The sequence below is a fragment of the Uloborus diversus genome, chromosome 4 (assembly GCF_026930045.1).
Source record: "Uloborus diversus isolate 005 chromosome 4, Udiv.v.3.1, whole genome shotgun sequence".
Lineage (NCBI taxonomy): Eukaryota > Metazoa > Arthropoda > Arachnida > Araneae > Uloboridae > Uloborus > Uloborus diversus.
Genome location: NC_072734.1, coordinates 22,539,235 through 22,559,797, shown reverse-complemented (window position 1 = coordinate 22,559,797; position 20,563 = coordinate 22,539,235). Strand labels below are relative to the sequence as shown.

General features: G+C 33.5%; 1 protein-coding gene across 1 annotated transcript in view; it reads right to left on the bottom strand.

Annotated features, from left to right (window-relative positions):
- Window positions 1-214: 214 nt before the first annotated feature.
- LOC129221105 (uridine phosphorylase 1-like) overlaps window positions 215-20,563 on the bottom strand; it is a 45,802-nt gene continuing 25,453 nt past the window's right edge. The window contains exons 5-8 of the mRNA XM_054855552.1: window positions 11,459-11,529; window positions 6,684-6,825; window positions 4,944-5,090; window positions 215-506 (exon numbers count right to left, since the gene is read on the bottom strand). Coding sequence (XP_054711527.1) covers window positions 367-506; window positions 4,944-5,090; window positions 6,684-6,825; window positions 11,459-11,529 — 500 coding nt within the window. The 3' untranslated portion in view covers window positions 215-366. The remainder of the gene's footprint in view (window positions 507-4,943; window positions 5,091-6,683; window positions 6,826-11,458; window positions 11,530-20,563) is intronic.

The window sequence follows — 20,563 nt, the reverse complement described above, 5'->3', positions numbered from 1 at the left end:
TTCAAAAGCAGAATAGAAGGATCAACAGTCGGGGCTCATTCAAATTTTACAGGGTTGCTTGATTTAGAAAAATAATGGGCCCCGACTGTTGATCCTTCTATTCTGCTTTTGAATTTATGATTTGTCTTACATGTGTATGATTATAAAATAATGTCAATGGTGTAGTTATTCAGTAGTACTCAATAACATTCTAAACTACAGGGCTTATAAATTTTTTTTTTAGTTTTTTTTTTTTTTGGTATTTACTCTGTCGGGTTTTTTGTTTTTATATAATATTTTTTTTATATATGAAACTTCAAATGGAGCTCGTATAAAGGCATCACGTGTCCGAAATTGCTAAAGCGTGGCAAAAGCTACAGTGGCATTTTATGGCAAGTTCAGTCGATTTTTGATGAATTTCAGGACCAACTGCTGAGGTCTGTCTTGCCATAAATCCATCACTTCTTTGGGCGTGTCGATCTGGTCTCCGGAGAGTCTGTCCAACAGTGCAACACACACCACGCCACCTAAAAAGTTAGAATCATTAGAAAACAAAAATAATGTGGTCTATCGCGTCCCCACAAGAAAAGTGACACAACTCAAAAGTCTGAACTCGCTAACTATTGATTTAAAATCTAAATATAAAAATCTTTCTTATCACAAAACTCGCACAAAGTTATCTTACATGCGGTTTGACCGCGAATTGTATGTAATTTGGCAATCTGCCAAGTAAAGACTATTCCATCTGAATGAATTAAGCCGGGGAGAAAGGAAAATAACGATGGGATTTTGATGCACGCGTTTAATAATGTCGCTAGTGCCTTATTCATTTATTGCATTCTCTAAAATAAAATAGGGAAAAACAAAAATAGTTACCATGGGAACAACAAAAAGAAAAGAAAATATTTTTATTTTGTTCAGGAACGTAAAAGCAAAATGGTAAGCTCAAAACGTTATGAATAAATAAATCAATTATTTTTTGCCAGGAGAATACAGTCGAATATACTTTAAATTAAAAAAAAATGTTGCTGAGAGAGCAAATTTTCATTTTTACAAAACTAAGGCTAAATAATAGAGAGGCAAAAGTGCACATCTGTAACAAACCAACTAGCATCCCTATAAAATAATATATACGTCCATTTCCGCCTATAAACCGGATATTAGCCTTTCCATGTAATCGATGGTCAGACAGTAAATGGAGAGTAGTGGCGTAAAAACGATACAATCAATAGTAACACATTATTAAAATTACATAGGAAATTTTTTCGAATTTTAAGTCTGTACAATTATTGAGTTAGACAAAGAAATCTAACCATAAAGTTAACTAGTATGTTGTGGCCATCACGAAACTTTCTTCTATATTTTTCTTTTTTTTTTCTGATCCCTCCCCATGCTTGACGAGGAAGCAATATTCCCAACAAAAACAAAATGACACATGCAAAAACTTGACGACCATACCAATGTCTGAATTATTGCAAAAGCAAAGCAAAGAGCGAAAATTGAAAGTTATTTTAAAAGCCTTGCTTGAATTAATTACAAATATTTTATTTGTTAACAAACATAAGATGGCAACAGTTAAAAATTTTAAATCATTGAAATAATATTTCCGATCATTTCCATACAATTAAAATCACGAGAAATACGCAGAGACGACAATCTATTACGATTTATCTTTCTTATTGTTGCATTAATAAAAATATTTTTATTCGCAAAAAAAAAAAAAAAAAATCAACACCTCTTGGAGCGATCGGCGTCAAAATTGAACCAAAGCCTGTTTACATATGGATTCACATATATTCCAAATTTCAACCAGAACGTAGCATTACTTCTTGAGATAGGGCACTCAAAATGGAAAAAAAGAACGGGTGATTGCGCTACCCCCTTTTTACTGTGCAAATTTTCGAATTTCGAATTTTGACGGATTCGAACGTTTTGAGGTGTGCTGAGTCCATTTCGACTATTTTTGGAAAATGTCTGTCTGTCTGTGTGTGTGTATGTGTGTGTGTCACGTCTGTGTGTGACCAGTTTTTTGTGGCCGCTCTACAGCAAAAACTACCGCACGAAATCGAGCGAAATTTGGTACACATATGTGCCCCTATGTGAACTTGTGCCCATTGGTTTTTGGCGCGAATTCCTCCAAGGGGGGTGGAGCAATGGGACGTTTTTTGAGTTACGCGTGCTTGCTATTCCTCAGGAAGTAACTGGCGGAATCAAACAAAATTTGGTCCATATGTTGCCCCCAACAGGAGTAGGTGCTGATTCAAATTTGGTGTCAATAGCTCAAACGGGGGTTGAGTTATGGAACGTTTTATGTCTTCAATTGTGACTGCTGTATCTCAAGAAATAACGAACGGAATCAAACAAAAATTTTTTGACAAGTAGCCCTTAGTGGGTATAAGAGCTTATTTTATTTTGGTGTCAACAGCTAAAAAGGGGGTAGCGCAATCGCCCGTTCTTTTTTTCCATTGTTCCGTTTTTTTCCCTATCTCAAGAAGTAATGCTACGTTCTGGTGGAAATTTGAAATATATGTGAATCCATACGTAAACAGGCATTGGTTCAATTTTGACTCCAATCGCTCCAAGAGGTGGTGATTTTTTTTTTTTTTTTTTTGCGAATAAAAATAGCTTTATTAATGCAGCAATAAGAAAGATAAATCGTAATAGATTGTCGTCTGCGTATTTCTCGTGATTTTAATTGTATGGAAATGATCGGAAATATTATCTCAATGATTTAAAATTTTTAACTGTTGCCATCTTATGTTTGTTAATAAATAAAATATTTGTAATTAATTCAAGTAAGGCTTTTAAAGTAACTTTCAATTTTCGCTCTTTGTTTTGTTTTTACAATAATTCAGACATTGGGATGGTCGTCAAGTTTTTGCATGTGTAATTTTGTTTTTGTTAGGAATATTGCTTCCTCGTCAAGCATGGGGAGGGATCAGAAAAAGGAAAAATATAGAAGAAAGTTTCGTGATGGCCACAACATACTAGTTAGCTGTTGACACAAAAATAAAATTAGTTCTTATACCCACTAAGGGCTACTTGCCGATAAATTTTTCTTTCATTCCGTTCATTATTTCTTGAGATACAGCAGTCACAATTGACGACAAAAAACGTTCTATAGCTCAACCCCCGTTTGAGTTATTGACACCAAAATTGAATCAGCACCTGTTCCTGTTAATACCAACATATGGACCAAATTTTGTTTGATTCCGCCAGTTACTTCCTGAGGAATAGCAAGCACGCGTAACTCGAAAAACGTCCCATTGCTCCACCCCCCTTGGAGGAATTCGCGCCAAAAACTAATGGGCACAAGTTCACATAGGGGCACATATGTGTACTAAATTTCGTTCGATTTCATGCGGTAGTTTTTGTTGTAGAGCGGCCACAAAAAACTGGTCACACACAGACGTGACACACATACACACACACACACAGACAGACATTTTCCAGTAACATAAAGCATCTTAGCTTGCGTTCGACGAGCTGAACCGGTCGCTACCGGTTAACCGATCACGTGACAGCTACTGATCACGTGTTTCAATCAACCAATCAACAGCTTAAATGGTAACCGGTGAGGTAACCGATAGACGATAGAACGCTGCGGTTAGTTACCGGTTACTCACCGGTCGACCGGTGAGGTTCCTCGAACGCAACGATATTGCAGCACCTGACGTTGATCTTGCACGTACAAAGAATTGATGGTTGATAACGCTTTCATTATCATGCATGTAGTTATCTAATAACTCAATTCCCATGGGAAAAAGTGCAAGCCGATTTCTATTAATAATATTTGGCTTGAAAAAATGAACTAAACTAAAGATCTTAGAAATCTTAAATCAGTAATACTGTTCATTTCTTCCCGTTTTTGAATGAAAGAACAGAATATTGAATGAGGAGCACAAAAGCGTTTTTCTGTATGAAGAAGGGAGAAAATAAAACTTACCGATGCTTTTAAAGCTTAAAACGGAGTTAAAAAAAAGTTTATTTTAATTAAAGTATGGGGTCGTTTCCAATATTTTAAAAGTATTTTTTTCTGAAAGAACATGTTTAAAAACATAGGATCTAACCATTTTTTATATAATTTGTTTAAGTTTAATATTTTTAAAAAATTACTTAAACTGGTGATCTTTCATTGTTTACATTTCTTGCCGCTGACATCACAAATGATAAAATGCCATTCTTAGAGCAAAATATTTAATTCTCATCTTTACTCATGTGTGTTGGCAACGATATGGTTGATAGCAAGCGTAGAGCGCAATTTTAATTCGCTTCTTGATTATCATAACGTGGAAACGCGGCACAAAAATGCGCCAAAAAGCATCATTTGTGACGTCATCTAGACCACGCCTTGTTTGAAAAATCGGACATTTAAAAGAATTAATTAAAAAATAAGTGTTGGGAAAATGAAAGAATTTTCTGGGTCCATGTTATTTCTTTTTGCTCATTCTATCCATTTCAGTGACTAAAAGTAGTACTTTTGACAGAAGGAAACCACCCCATTCTGAGACAAAATTTAGAATCACAGTAAAAAGCCCTGTAGCAGAATTTCTGTCAGCAGTTGATGGCGAAATTAAAAATCCAAAAAGGAGTGTGCACTATTATACTGGCGTAAGCAGGTAAACTGCATTATCTGCAGCAATGAGTTTTTGAGATATTTAAAGAAATGCGTTTTGGATTCAATAATTACAATCTACTTCTACTAAGAAATAGTTTACACTATCTCAAGAATCTGCAACGTGCGTTGCGCTGTTTCTGCTTCTTGGCGTTCAATGCGAATATCACTGACTTAGGGGGGGGGGGGGGGGTAACTATTTCACTATTGTTTATGAGTGAAAAAGCGTAATCTAAGGATTGCTAAAAAGATTTTTTTGATTAATATGAGAATAAAAACTGATTTGGTATTCTCCCCAAGATTCTTCAGACCAATACGGAACTTAAGGCAACTATTCTTGTGCATGTACCTTTGATACCGGCATGATGGCACATTGCAGCAAATGCCAAAGATTCCATTTCGATGTTTTTGACGCCTTTCGAATGAACCATGTTTAAGAATTCCATTTTCTCATCGGCGGTGTAATCACAAAAGGCTCCGTCTAATCGGCCTTGCCCTGGAACAAAGAAATTCACATGATTAGCGACAACTATCCTCTTCATTAAGGCGGGAAAGTAATCAAACAGGCTGAAGAATGATATAAATTGAGCATTAAAATTTATTTGCTGGAACTATAAAAACCTAATGAATGTCATTGGAACACTTTCATAAAGAATTACGTGAACACCAATTAATGAATTACGTGCAGTTGGAGATGCATTGATGTCAGAAAAAAGAAATTACAATGCCTTTTTTTTTTTTTGCCAAATCACTCTGATTTTGAGAAACTGATTATCTGGTGATCGACCTTTTGTCATTTATGCTCTAAAGCAATTATACGAAAACGCTGTAGATTTATCAGAAGCATTTAATTTTAAATTTTGATTCATAGCAATTTTGACCAGCATTCAAGTTTGTCTCTTTAAGCTATAAATAACTTTACGTGTGTTTAAAAATATGTTGATTTTTTGTTAAGTCTGTCATCAAAATCTACATTCAGCTGTTTATCCATACTACCATTGGATTCTCAGCACCACGTGGAAAACATTTCGTCTCGAGCTTTCAGAACATCAGATTTTAATTTAAATCTGTACTATTAAAATCCTTGCCCGTCTGCCATTCGGGGTTTTTAATTGCTGATATTGAGGTTAGCAATAATTTGGAAATAAATCGTCAAATTGATATTAAGTGGTCGTTACAAGTTCGACGACAAATGCTAAACTCTCTGTAAAGGTGACTACCCCTCGGCCTTGTTTGGTGAGCGGAGAAAACTGGGAGCGAAGCCCTGTGGTTTACATAATAAGTTTCTAGGTCTGTTTTCAGAACCAGAACACATTCATTATTTTACATTAACTGCATATTATCATTTTTTGGAAAATGATATCAATGACTCTTAAATTGAAATCTGATTTAAATTTTGTAGAAATAAAATAAAAGCGCTTGCCTTCTTAGCTTTCCCGTTAAATAACGTAATTTCTTCTTCATAAGAGTGAAGTAAAATTATATCAGAAAATTAAAAAGTAATCTTTATTATCGGTTTGGAAGGAATGGGGTGGTTTCCTTCAGTTAAAAGTACTACTCTTATTCATTGAAATAGATAGAATGAGCAAAAAAAAAATCATGGACCCAGAAAATACTTTTATTTTCCCAAAAGTTTTTATGAAATTAATTTTTTAAAATGTCCAATTTTTCAAACAAGGCGTGGTTTTTATGACGTCACAAATGATGCAATTTGGCGCATCTTTCTACTACGTTTCCACGTTATGATAATCAAGCAGCGCATTAAAATTGCGCTCTACGCTTGCTATCAACCCTATCGTTGCCAATACAGGTGAGTAAAGATGCGAATTAAATATTTTGTTCTGTGAATGGCAACACTGAATGGCATTTCATCATTTGTGATGTCACACAGCAGAAGTGTAAGCGATGAAAGCGCAACGATTTAAGTAATTTTTTAAAAATATTGAACTTAAATAAATTATTAAAAAATGGTCAGATCCTACGTTTTTAAGCATGCTCTTTCAGAAAAAAATACTTTCAAAATTTTGGAAACAACCCCATTGTAAGTGATTCAATGACAAAGAAACTGACGTTTTTGTGCATTCCTCACCTTCATAAAAATCGTTGGTGCACATGGTCTTCCCGATAAATGTCCGGCAATCCAGCATTTCCGCATCGGCAAGAGCTTTCAGTTCGTCAGCGACGTCTTTGTCTAAAACAGCGGGCCGGGTTACTGGCTTTCCTAAAATATCCTGCGGGCGAAAACAGTTTCAGAATTTACATTAAGAAAGAGCATCTGTATGTTCAACAAAAATAACTGACCATACTTCCCGCGTTTGCGGGAGCATTTGTCATTTCACGTTTCTGATTCTGTAGAGTAACAAATTACATCTCAACCTCACAATGCGTTTTTTTCTTCCCCTCGTTCGTTAGCACAATATTTATATTGTAATGGTTGGTTTACATTAGTTTTAATTACAAATGTCTACAGAAAATATTACTTTCGCATTATTAAATCTGTTTTTAGCTTTTATTAATTACTAGTGGTACCCGCACGGCTTTGCCCGTTATAGAAAAATTAAAAAAGGTCTTTTGGTTCGCCTGCATATTTACAAATAATGTATGGTGATTTTTTCTCGCCAGTTGGCTTGTACCCATGTTACGGTTCCACGTTATGATAATTTCGTATCTCGCCAATTGGCTTGTGCTCTTGTTACGGTACCACGTTATGATAATTTCGTAAATAATGTATAATGAATTTTCTCGCCAACTGGCTTGTACCCATGTTACAGTTCCACATAATGATAATTTCGTATCTCGCCCATTGGCTTGTGCCTATGTTACGGTTCAACGTTATGATATTTTCGCAATTTACTCGTCCATCATATGATAATTTTGATCTTAAAATTGGATTAGAAAAAGAACCACATCGAATTTTCGAAAATTCGATTACCGAATTTTCGGTAATTTACGCTCGTCCACGTTATGATAATTTGCTCGGTAAAATTTTCTTAAAAATTCGAATAGAAAAAGAACAAACTCAAATTTTCAAAAAATTGCTTCGAGGTGCACACCCCCATGCTATAAACTAATTTTGTGCCAAATTTCATGAAAATTGGCCGAACGGTTTAGGCGCTATGCGCGTCACAGAGATCCAGACATCCTACAGACATCCTCCGGACATCCAGACAGAGAGACTTTCAGCTTTATTATTAGTAGTCTTTATCTTTACTAATAATAAAGCTGAAAGTCTCTCTGTCCGGAGGATGTCTGGCTGTTTGTAGGATGTCTGGATGTCTGTGACGCGCATAGCGCCTAGACCGTTCGGCTGATTTTCATGAAATTTGGCACAAAGTTAGTTTGTAGCATGGGGGTGTGCACCTCGAAGCGATTTTTCGAAAATTCGCTGTGGTTCTTTTTTTATTCCAATTTTAAGAAAAAAACTATCATAAATTACGAAATTATCATAACGTGGAACTGTAACATGGGCACAAGCCAATTGGCGAGATACGAAATTATCATAACGTAGAACTGTAACGTCGGTACAAGCCAATTGGCGAGAAAATTCACCATACATTATTTGTAAATATACATGCGAACCAAAAGACCTTTAATTTTTCTATTACGGGCGAAGCCGTGCGGGTGCCACTAGTAAAGAATAAAGAAAGAGAAAGATAGCTGCATTGCTCGGCTTTGCATGATTTACCTCGGAACTAAAAGTTAGGTCAAGTAACGCATGTTTAACAATTAGGCTTCAATTAGAGGGAAAAAATACTGTAAAATAATACTGTGAAAATAATCATTCTTAAAGAAGGAAAACGGCAAATAAAAAATTCCCGAATAAATTAAACTCAACCTTCCTGATTATCTCCTGCTGGCAGTACACAAGAAGATAAATCGCCAAATAATAATCAAAAGGGGACATTTTTATCTCAAAACAAAAACAAAATTTTATTCAGTCACAGTCGAGAAATACAAGTGGCAACATTCTGAATGGTTTTATTCACGCTAATTTAAAATGAAACGGCGCAAACGATAATTTTCTGATATTAAATTCTGTTCCATTAGGCTTAATAATGCTTTTAAATTTTCCCCTGCCATTTTACAGTTTCGGCTTTTTGGGAAATTTGAAGGGATTAATTCAACTTCAGGGGTATTTATCGCGGGCTTTCGACTTAACGCTAAATTTGAACTGATCGGATAATTATTTCGGGTAGAAAGAGCCGTTTAATGCCATTTTCAGGCCCTAAAATTAAAATTCGAACGGTTCGGTATTTTTTTTCGTGTTCGAAAACACACCTACGTTCCTTCTCGGGTGCCCAAGTACCTCCCGTTCAAATTTTGTTCAGATCCGACGAAAACTGGATTTGTAGAGGGAACATACCTATACAGTCGACTCCCACTACAACGCGATTCGACTTACCCGAAATGGCTATAACGCGATTTTCTCCAGTAATTTTAGACCTAACGCAAATTCCTCGTCCGCAACACGAAAATTTTCAGAAGGGATTCGCAGTTTAAAAGTATCGGCTTTGTTATTGGCTACCAAAAATATTTTTCTTGTGAGTGGACCTTCATCCCTTTAGCATCACTGACAGCGGAAATTCCCCACACCGTATTACTCTGAACATAGCTTTGTTTGTGTATATACAAATAATTATTCCCCATTTATCATATTTTTTAACTCTAAATGCGAAAGTTGATGAAATATAATGATACTAAGAACAGTGTTCCATCTAAAGTTTGTAAAGACAAAAAGAAAAAAAAAAGTTTCTGACAAGTAAACAGACGCTAAAGGTTCTCGATGTGCTTGAGCAACTAAAAAATGCGTCGAACGTAGCACGATAGTTAGATGTTAGTGAATTTTCCATTTGTACAATTAAAAGTCAAGAAAAAGAAATCCGTAAAAGTTCGCTGAATAGTCTCTAAGCAAAATGCAAAAATTATGAAAATGGAAGCTGCTCATGTATTGAGAACTAGTGGTACCCGCACGGCTTTGCCCATAATTTAAAAAAAAAAGGTATTTTGGTTCGCCTGTATATTTACAAAAAATGTATGGTGAATTTTCTCGCCAATTGGCTAGTACCCATGTTACGGTTCCACGTTATGATAATTTCGTATCTCGCCAATTGGCTTGTGCCCATGTTATGGTCCCACGTTATGATAATTTCGTAATTTACTCGCCTGTCTTATGATAATTTTGTTCTTAAAATTGGAATAGAAAAAGAACCACATCGAATTTTTGAAAAATCGCTTCGAGGTGCACATCCCCATGCTACAAACTAACTTTGTGCTAAATTTCATGAAAATCGGCCGAACGGTCTAGGCGCTATGCGCGTCACAGAGATCCAGACAGACAGAGATCTGGACAGAGAGAGAACCTGACAGACAGAGATCCCGACAGAGAGACTTTCAGCTTTATTATTTACTAGTGGTACCCGCACGGCTTTGCCCGTAATAGAAAAATTAAAAGGTTTTTTGGTTCGCCTGTATATTTACAAATAATGTATGGTGAATTTTCTCACCAATTGGCTTGTGACCCATGTTACAGTTCCACGATATGATAATTTCGTATCTCGCCAATTGGCTTGTGTCCATGTAACGGTTCCACGTTATGATAATTTCGAAAATTACTCGTCGATCTTATGATAATTTTGTTCTTAAAATTGGAATAGAAAAAGAACAAAATTGAATTTTCGAAAAATCGCTTCGAGGTGCACACCCCCATGCTACAAACTAACTTTGTGCCAATTTTCATGAAAATCGGCCGAACGGTCTAGGCGCTATGCGCGTCACAGACATCCAGACATCCTCCGGACAGAGAGACTTTCAGCTTTATTATTAGTAATAAAGATTAAAAAAACCAGGAAGAGACGCGTTGAAATAGATGGAAACGTAATAAAAGAACTAGCGAAGCAACGGTATTTTAAAATGCATTAGAATAACGATTTGATCACGCAACATAAATCCATCAACATCTTATTTTGTTTTCAAGTTACAAATATCATTACTGGATCTACTGCACAGTATTATTATAGAACACAGTATTATTATTACTACACACTGTACGTACTGTACTTGTTTATTTTATGTCTCTCTTTTCCGATGATCACTGATTTTGTGCATCGTAACAGTAGTTTATGTTGATTAAAACCGCTTTTTAAAAAATACAAAAAAAAAAAAAAATAATTTGAATTCTGAAATTTTGAATCCAAATTATGTTTTTTGCAATCACGAACTGAGACAGGACCCTACTCATTGGAGTTATTGTTTCTAGAAATGACTCCTGTCCCCCCCCCCCCCCCAAGCCTGCCTCTCCTCCAACGTGTGCATAGTTGTGTGTGCGCGTAGACCTGTGTGTATGCACGTAAATGAGTGTATGTGTGCGAAGTCGTGTGTGTGTGTGAACGTGCGTGTGTGTAGGACATGGACGCCTCCGACCAGGAGATCGGATAGCTCAAAACCAGAGCAGCCGCGCCGCGCCGCCAGCAGAGGACGGTGGGCGGTGGTGCTGGTGTCCCTGGTCCAAGTTGAAAAAGGCACGGACACCAAAAACGGTCAAATGAAAGCAATAAGCAATCGTGATTGCTAAAAAAAAATCAGTTCTTTATGTAAGAAACAGTATAGTTAAGGAATGGTTGAAAACAAGTGTCTAAAATAATTAGGTACGATTATAAAAAAAAATACACATACCCTTTTCCACAACCCCCCGCGAAATTCCGATTTACGCGAGGAGTCTTGGAACGCATCCCTCGCGTAAGTCGGGATTCGACTGTAGTAATTATGTAACTTTCATTAAAGTTACTAACTCTGATGTGCTAGTAGTATTGATTTGACTACATTGGATTAAAAGGAATTTTAGAGTTAAAGAAAAAAAAAACTTACTATAGTTAAATAAGGTTTCAGCATCCCATCGACTGCTTCATCAGTAATAACTAAAGACCCTCCAGGTATGCCTGAAAATAGTAATCTTTTAGTTTATGCAAACAAAAAGATTATATTTTTATTTATTATATTTTATATTTTTACTTCCTTTTACAAAAAAGGAAGTATTGTATTCGCAAAAAAATTTTCTCTCCAAAACCGACCTAAATTTCTATTTTTCTTACCTCCGAATGAATGTTGAGTTTATTTTTCGACCCGACCACACGTGGATATATGCCTAAGAACGTACAGACACTCGAAATATCCATTTTGACGATCCCCGAGTTAATTACAACGAGTTTTCTCGTGACGTCTGTATGTACGCAGGTATGTATGTGCGTATGTGTGGATGCGCGGATGTGCGTATGTATGTCGCATAACTCAAGAACGGTATGTCCTAGAAAGTTGAAATTTGGTACGTAGACTCCTAGTGAGGTCTAGTTGTGAACTTATCTTTTTGATTGCATTCGGATTCCATAAAGGGGGTCTTTTGCCCATTTTTTGGGGGAAATCATTGTTAATTTCGATGTAAACTCAAGTTGTGTTATAATTTGTCGGACACTTGGCGATATATCGCCAGTCTTTTGGTCGCCAAGTTTTGGCGACAAATTTGGAGGTTTTTTTTTTTAATTTGGTTTCAGTTAGGCCACTGTTGGTGATATTTAGAGAGTACTAGCAAAAATACCCGGCGTTGCCTGGGTCAGTAATAATTATTAGAAAAAATCGTTACTTGCTTTTGTTTTCTGCTTTAAGTGAAAGAATTTAAAACACATCTTTTTGACATGATTAAAAATCGAGTTTCTTCCTTACCCATTACACTAAAATAGCAATAAGTATAAAGAACAAAGTAGTATTGATTTAGAAACGAAAGCACTATATTTAAGCATATACAAATTTAAAAAACATGAAATTAATCTTCTCATGTTTAAAAAGATTAATCTCTTGATACTTTTTTTTTAACATGGAGTCTAAAACCTTCTCTGTATGGCTAATGAAGTACAAAGTGATTAAAAAAAGTAGCTGCGCTCGTAATCCCCTTATACTTGCTTTAGTTATTTCGGGAAATTTCAATCATTATGGCTCTTGGTGCGATTTTACCGAATTTGCGAAAGTCGTTTCGGGGTACCTTCGATGATGCTCCCCCATTCTTTCCTTACTTTGTAAAACGATGATATTAATTTTCGTTACAGAGATATCGTCGCCAGATGCTAAGCTATTTTTGGTCACCATAAAATGGCGCTAAACAGTTTCATCCGAAATGTTACCAAAATAAGTAATAAAATTTGGTGATTGTTTGAAATTGTGCAAAAAGGAAAATTAATTCAAGTTTTTGTGCTGTTTATGGATTTGCCTAATTTAGTTGCTGGATTATTTAACACAGTAAAAAAAGTCTTTTGAAAATTCTTTGATTGGCGATATTTTGTTTACATGGTGAAAGCTGAGAAACATTATGACGTAGTCTTCGGCTTCAAAAACAGCAACGTTGAAAAAACTGCCAAATGCATCAGCTACGGAAATCTTTCTGCAAAAATTTTGGCGATCTGCTGGTTGTTTGGATAATGAGTAAGTGTTCAATCAGCATAAATAATAATAAAAACCATTAATTACATTAAAGTTCCGTTTAAATGGAAAATCATCAGTCAAATCATGTATTATTTGCCAATTTTGTGCAAAAATCTTACTTCAAGATTTGACTTGAGAAAAGCCTTGAACAGTCACGAAAAGCAAAGATAGTCAACAATACAACAATTGTCGCTATCGACAGGGAGTTGAGATGATACACTAAATACTGTATTGAGTTGAGGAAAGCCTTCGAACATGGATCTAAAAAGCTCATAACTCGTTTTTTATTTTACTTAGATATTTCGAACAGGTGCCATCTTCAGCAGAAAAATCAGAGCTTTCGATGGACACATAAATGTAAATATGTGCAAGTATTTTTTCATCCCAATATTAGAGAATTTATACAAAAATTGTGTTTTATTGCCCCCCTAAGGGGGTTTTGCCCCCCCCCCATAACGGGACGAAAACTACCCTATGTGTTATTCTGATGCATAAGCTATATTATTGTAAAGTTTCATCAAAATCCGTTCAGTAGTTTTTGCGTGAAAGAGTAACAAACATCCATACATCCATCCATACATCCATACATCCATACAGACAAACTTTCGCATATATAATATTAGTAAGATACAATTGAATCACATTAAAATTGCCACTAATGGGGAAATGACATTAAATTGGAGTACAAGGAAGTCATGTGATACACACATCAGCTCGTTATTATTATATTTTACTCATAGTATTTTTTCCAATACAATGAAAAGAAAAACGAGTTTTGAAATTGTTCCGTTTTTTTTTTTTTTTTTCGAAATTTATCGCCGCAACGTCTGTGCCTTTTTGATAGCTATTAGACATTTTGTGAAAGCACACTATTACGTTGGGAGTCAACGGATACCCTACAGTAATATAAGAAAAACATTGATTAGAGCAGGAGTTCTCAAACCGGGTGCCGCGACACCCTAGGATGCCATAGTAAGAGACAAGGGTTGCCGCGAAGTGTTCATGATATGTATCTATATGTTAGGTGGGGTATGCCAAATAAGGTCATGTAGACCAATAAAGCCATCCCCCTATTTTTTGTATTTGGCATAATGAACGTTCACTATGTCGTGTCTTCATCGCCATTATAAAGCCTGGCTGATGATTAGGCCTCTTCAACAAGCAGTGTTTGATTACCAGGTAACAACGTAGCAAAAGTTATTGCAGATGAGAGATGTCAAAAAAAGCCTACCCCATTGAACTTTTGGTTTTGTTTCTACATGGTTACTGCAGTTTACTGGCATAAAAAACAGTTGATTATTCTTCTTGAAGCCTACTTTACGTAGTTGACGAATGCAAAGAGAATAATGCCCTTGTGTACAGTCATTTTTACTTCCTTTTACAGAAAAGGAAGTATTGTATTCGCGAAAAAATTTTCACTCAAAAATCGACCTTAATTTCCATTTTGCTCACCCCCGAATGAATGTTGTTTTTTCTTTCGACTCGACCACACGTGGTTAAGTGCCTAAGAACGTATAAACACGCGAAATATCCATAATGACGATTCCCGAGTTAATTACAACGCATTTTCTCGTGACGTCTGTATGTACGTATATATGTGCGGATGTGCGTATATATTCGCATAACTCAAAAACGGTATGTCCTAGAAAGTTGAAATTTGGTACGTAGACTCCTAGTGGGGTCTAATTATGCACTGCCCCTTTTGGTTGCAAGTAGTAGACGGAGCGCTTCAGGTGACACGCTCTTTCTACTACTGGGGAAAGATGGCGGAGAAACTTTTTCGCGGTGGCAACATCTTGGTTGGTGGCAGAAGTTCCTCGGGGAAGATTATGAGTTTCGGATTTGGACTTGGTATTTTTTTCGCACATTTTGGACTTTACCGTTTTTTTTCGATTTAGATTATTTTTGCACATTTTGGACTTCGATTATTTGCTGCCTTTTTAGAATTTGATCATTTTCACACATTTCGGACTTTGACATTTTTTCACGAATTTTGAACTTTATGATTTTTTCTGATTTAGATTATTTTTGCACATATTGGACTTCGATTATTTGCTGCCTTTTTGGACTTTGATCATTTATTTTCACACATTTCGAACTTTGATATTTTTTTTATCACGAATTTTGGACTTTATGATTTTTTTTTTTTGATTTAGATTATTTTTGCACATATTGGACTTTGATCATTTTCAACACATTTCGGACATTGACATTTTTTCACGAATTTTGGACTTTATGATTCTTTCTGATTTAGTATATTTTTGTACATATTGAACTTCGATTATTTGCTGCCTTTTTGGACTTTGATCATTTATTTTCACACATTTCGGACTTTGGCATTTTTTCACGAATTTTGGACTTTATGATTCTTTCTGATTTAGTATATTTTTGTGCATATTGAACTTCGATTATTTGCTGCCTTTTTGGACTTTGATCATTTATTTTCACACATTTCGGACATTGACATTTTTTCACGAATTTTGGACTTTATGATTTTTTTTATTTAGATTATTTTTGCATATTTTGGACTATGCTCATTTTCACACATTTCGGACATTGACATTTTTTCACGAATTTTCGAACTTTGATGTTTTCCCCCGATTTAGATTATTTTTGCACATTTCGGACTTTGGCATTTTTTCCGATTTAGATTATTTTTGCACATTTTGGACTTCGATTATTTGCTGCCTTTATAGAATTTGATCATTTTTACACATTTCGGACATTGACATTTTTTTCACGAATTTTGGACTTTATGATTTTTATTGATTTAGAATATTTTTGCACATATTGGACTTCGATTATTTGCTGCCTTTTTGGACTTTGATCATTTTCACACATTTCGGACTTTGATATTTTTTCACGAATTTTCGAACTTTGATGTTTTTTCACACATTTTAGAACTTAGCAGTTTTTCCACAATCTGTGATAGGAATCGAACCTTACTCTCTTTCAACCATATTTTTTATTTTCCTACCTATTCCTCCCATGCTACGTCTTCAAATGACACGATTTAATTAATTTTAAAGCTTACAATCAATTTACCCTGTAGTATTAATTAAGACTTATCATTAAAGAATTTTCAATATATTTTAAACTCTCACTATTTTTTTACGCTGTAACAAAGTTTTTTAAACTCAAGTTAGGATTTGTCAAAACATATAGTTTTCACAAGTTAGATTTAATTCGCCGATTTTTCAATTCAAAGTAATTAATTCTGTTTAGTATTTTTCATCTATATTTTACTTATTCATTTTTGTTTTCAATCAATATTTTACTTATTCATTTTATCATGCCCTTTTTTTTTCGCTCATTTATTAAACTTTTTAACTAATTCACATTAATGTACATGAAATAGTCTTTTTCTTTGCGCAAGAGACTTCACCATTTTATTTTACCATCTATAAACACCAGTGGACGAATTTCGTCGAATTAAAAAAAATCATATTACAACTATTCTTCACAATAATAACGTTTTACAATTAACTTAGAATTTATTAAAACATATACATTCTCACTCTAGTTAGAATTTATTTAAATATAGATCGTTCAAGAGCTAGATTTAATAAAAGTAATTCACAGATTTAATAATTAACTTAGTCAATTCAACGCATTTAATTCAGATTTTTTTTTCGTATTCATTGTAATAGCTCACTTAACTGAATCATTTTTTTCTCATACGTTTTACTATTTTCTCATACGTTTCACTATTTTCTCATACGTTTCACTATTTTCGTACATTTATTAAACTTGTAAAATACTTTACACACACTACAATATTAGAAAATCTTATTGTTTTTTTAATACGAGAAACATTTTTCCGAATTTTACTTTACAATCTACTAACACAATTTACCGAATTTCACTTAGAAAATCTCATTATTAATATTGTCTAACTCGTATTTTTACTTTATTTATTTTAATTGTTTTTCTCACACTACCAAAGATTTTTCAATAATGTTAGGACTTATTAAAACATCCTAAGTTACTTTCATCATTTTCTATGTATCGTTTTATTTAACTTAACCATTTTTCCACATACGTTTTATTATTTTCATACAATTCTTAGACTTGTAAAATAAATTACGCTTTAATATATTCAAAAATACATCAGCATAGTGCTTTTTGAAGACAGGAGACTTTACCATTTTACTTTTCCATCTACAAAGTCAAAACACAATTTGCCGAATTTCCCTTAAAATAACTTATTATTAATGTTTTTGAACTTGTATTTTTCACAGTAGCAAAGTTTTTTCACTCAAAGTTAGAGTTTATTAAAATAGTAACCATTCAAGAGTTAGGTTTCTTTCATTTTAATTAACTCATATCATTTTTTCCCATTCACAATTATTTTATTTAACTTAATCATTTGCTTACCCATTTTATTATTTTCACGCATTAATAAAACTTGTAAACTAATTCACATTAAAGATATTCGCCCTAGTTATTTTCCTTAGCGCGGGAGACTTTACAATCTACAAACACAATTTACAGAATTTCACTTAGGAAATCTCATTACTAATGTTTTCAAACTTGTATTTTTACTTTATTTATTTATTTTTTTTTTCACGCCACCAAAGTTTTTTCAATAATGTTAGACTAGGGAAATTGCAGCTTTTCAAGAGTTTGATTCAATTCTTTTCAGCCAAATTTGCTTTCTTCATTTTCAATATAATTCTTTCATCATTTTCAATGTATCATTTTATTTTAACTTAGCCATTTTTCCGCATACGTTTTATTATTTTCATGCGATTCTTAGACATGTAAAATAAATTACGCTTTAGTGTATTTCAAAAATACATCAGCATAGCTATTTTTTAAGACAGGAGACTTTACTATTTTACTAAAAAATCTTATTAATATTTTCGAACTTGTATTTTCACAGTAGCAAAGTTTTTTCACTCTAGTTAGAATTTTAAAAATTATTCAAAAGTTAGGTTTAATTTGATTTAATTAACTCAGATTATTAATTTTTTCAAATTCACAATTATTGTATTTAACTTAATCATATTCTCACCCGTTTTATTACTTTCATACAATTACTGAACTCATAAAATTCATTACGCTTTACTATATTCAAAAATGCTTCATCATAGCTCTTTTTTAACTCACATATCATTTTCCAGAACACAATTTATCGAATTTCACTTAGAAAATCGTATTATTAATTTTTTCAATCTTGTACTTTTTACTTTATTTATTCATTTATTTATTTTTCTTTCACACTTGCAAAGTTTTTTCAATCAAGTTCGGCTAGGGAAATTGGAGCTTTTCAAGAAATTTACTCAGTTCGATTCAATCCATTGAATTGACATAGATTTTTTTTTTCTTATTCTCAATTATTATTTTTAACTTACTCGTTTTCTTATTCGTTTTACTACTTTCACGCATTTATTGAACTTACAATGTAATTTACGCACTGTTATATTCAAAATACTTCGCTATTATTATTATTACCATTATTATTTTACCATCTACAGACACCATTAACAGAGTTTTACTACAATATTCAAAAAAATCTTAGTAAACCTAATGTTTTCTGAAGTCACATTTTTGCTCTATGTATTTTCCACACTACCAAGATTATTCTTTTCAATTATTCGATTCAATTTAACTCATTTAACTAACGCAGATTTTCAAAGCAACTACAGAGATAATTAACGAATTTCAAATCAGAACGAAGACTGAGAAACGATATTTTTACGAAACTTAAGTAAATAATTTCAAATGCTTCCGAAGCGCTTTCAGAATATACTTAAACATAGAAAATCCTGGCGAAGGGATATTCAAGTTTATTCAACACAATTTTCAACTTATTAAAATTATTATTTCCATAATCACTTTCAAGAATTTTTAAGTTGGACATTGAAAATATTTGACACAAGTTTAACATAAAGCACTTAAGCATAAAAATTCAAAAAATATGGAATAGAAACATAAATCTTCAAGACTTGAATATTCACGATTAAGCAAAACTCAATCATAAAAATTTAGAAACAGAAACATACAATCTTTATAACTTGTACATTAAGAAAGAAGGAAAACATAATCCTAAACATAATCCTAAAAATTTCCTTCACATACAATTAACTAATTAAAAGTAAAAATCTTTGAAACTTACCAAGTTTGCTGAAATGATGTTTTTTTTTTTTTTTTTATAAAAGTACTGAAAGAAGTTACAAACTGTGAGTCGTTATCAAATACACAACATCAAAATATTGTAACCTCAATTCAGCCCTTATTTCAATCCAACCAGCAGTCATAATTGAAAAAAAATTTCCCGTATGCGACACCGATTCACGCCAGAGTTGTATTAAAATATTTTAATTATTATTTTCTTTTCAATTTTTTAATGCAGAATGAAATCTCATACAACCGACAGACACGAAACACCAAACTGATCGGATTTTTAGGAAGCCTCGCATACAAACTTCCCCTAGTCATGTGGTATCATGGTTAGTCATCGATGAGGAATGAATCAGTCTGATTTTCCTATTACGTGTGAGAAAGCAAGCCCTTTACGATATGCACAGCTCCATTACGTTATGCGAAATGTACATGCTAAACCACAATTATTCAAATAATTTTTTCCCGAACTTAACTGTTTTCAAAAGTATATTAATCCCATTCGTTTAGCATAACTCGCACATAGTCAGAAACTTGATTTTTTTCAGTTCATAGTCATTCTACAAGTGTATTTTTACATTTTCATTGCTTATGCATTGCAATTATTCATTTTTCGATACATAATTGTTTTCGCATTTCCAACTATTTCCACGATTTCCGATCGAATAATAGGACTTCGATCATATTTAACAGTGTTTATTTTCAATACTTTGAAATTTTCAAAAGTATTTTCTTCACGCTTCAGCGAACGAAATATTCAAATTATGAATTTTTCTTTTCACTTATCAGTTGTTCTATTATAATTTTTTCTAAATATATTTGTACTGGCTAGCAATCAAAATATTTTTACCCGAACTTAACAGTTTTCAATAGTTGGTTTATCCCATTCGTTTCTCACGCACAGACTTGATTTTTCCAATTCATAGTCATTCAATGAGAGTATTTTTAATATTTTCAATGCTTTTATGCATTACATTTAATTATTTTTCCAAAAACACAACGATTTTTGCATTTCCAATTATTTCAACGATTTTCCAAAAGGACTTTGATCGTATTTAGCAGTGTTTATTTTCAATACTTCGAAATTTTGAAAAGTATTTTCTCGTTTCAGCGAACGAACTATTCAAATTTAGCTTATATATGATGACGGTAAACTTAATAGTAATTGCAACTACAACAATAATTTTAAAACTTAGTTGATTTAAACATGCATTATTTAACCTTAGATACGAGTTTTCTCGCTCATTACTGCATTGATACAGCTATTAATTAATTTCATCATTATTATTCACACAAACACCAGTCAAATGCAAAGTGATGAATTCTTCAAGTTTTTATAAGTTCTGTCCTTCTATAACAAACTTGAAATTGTTAACG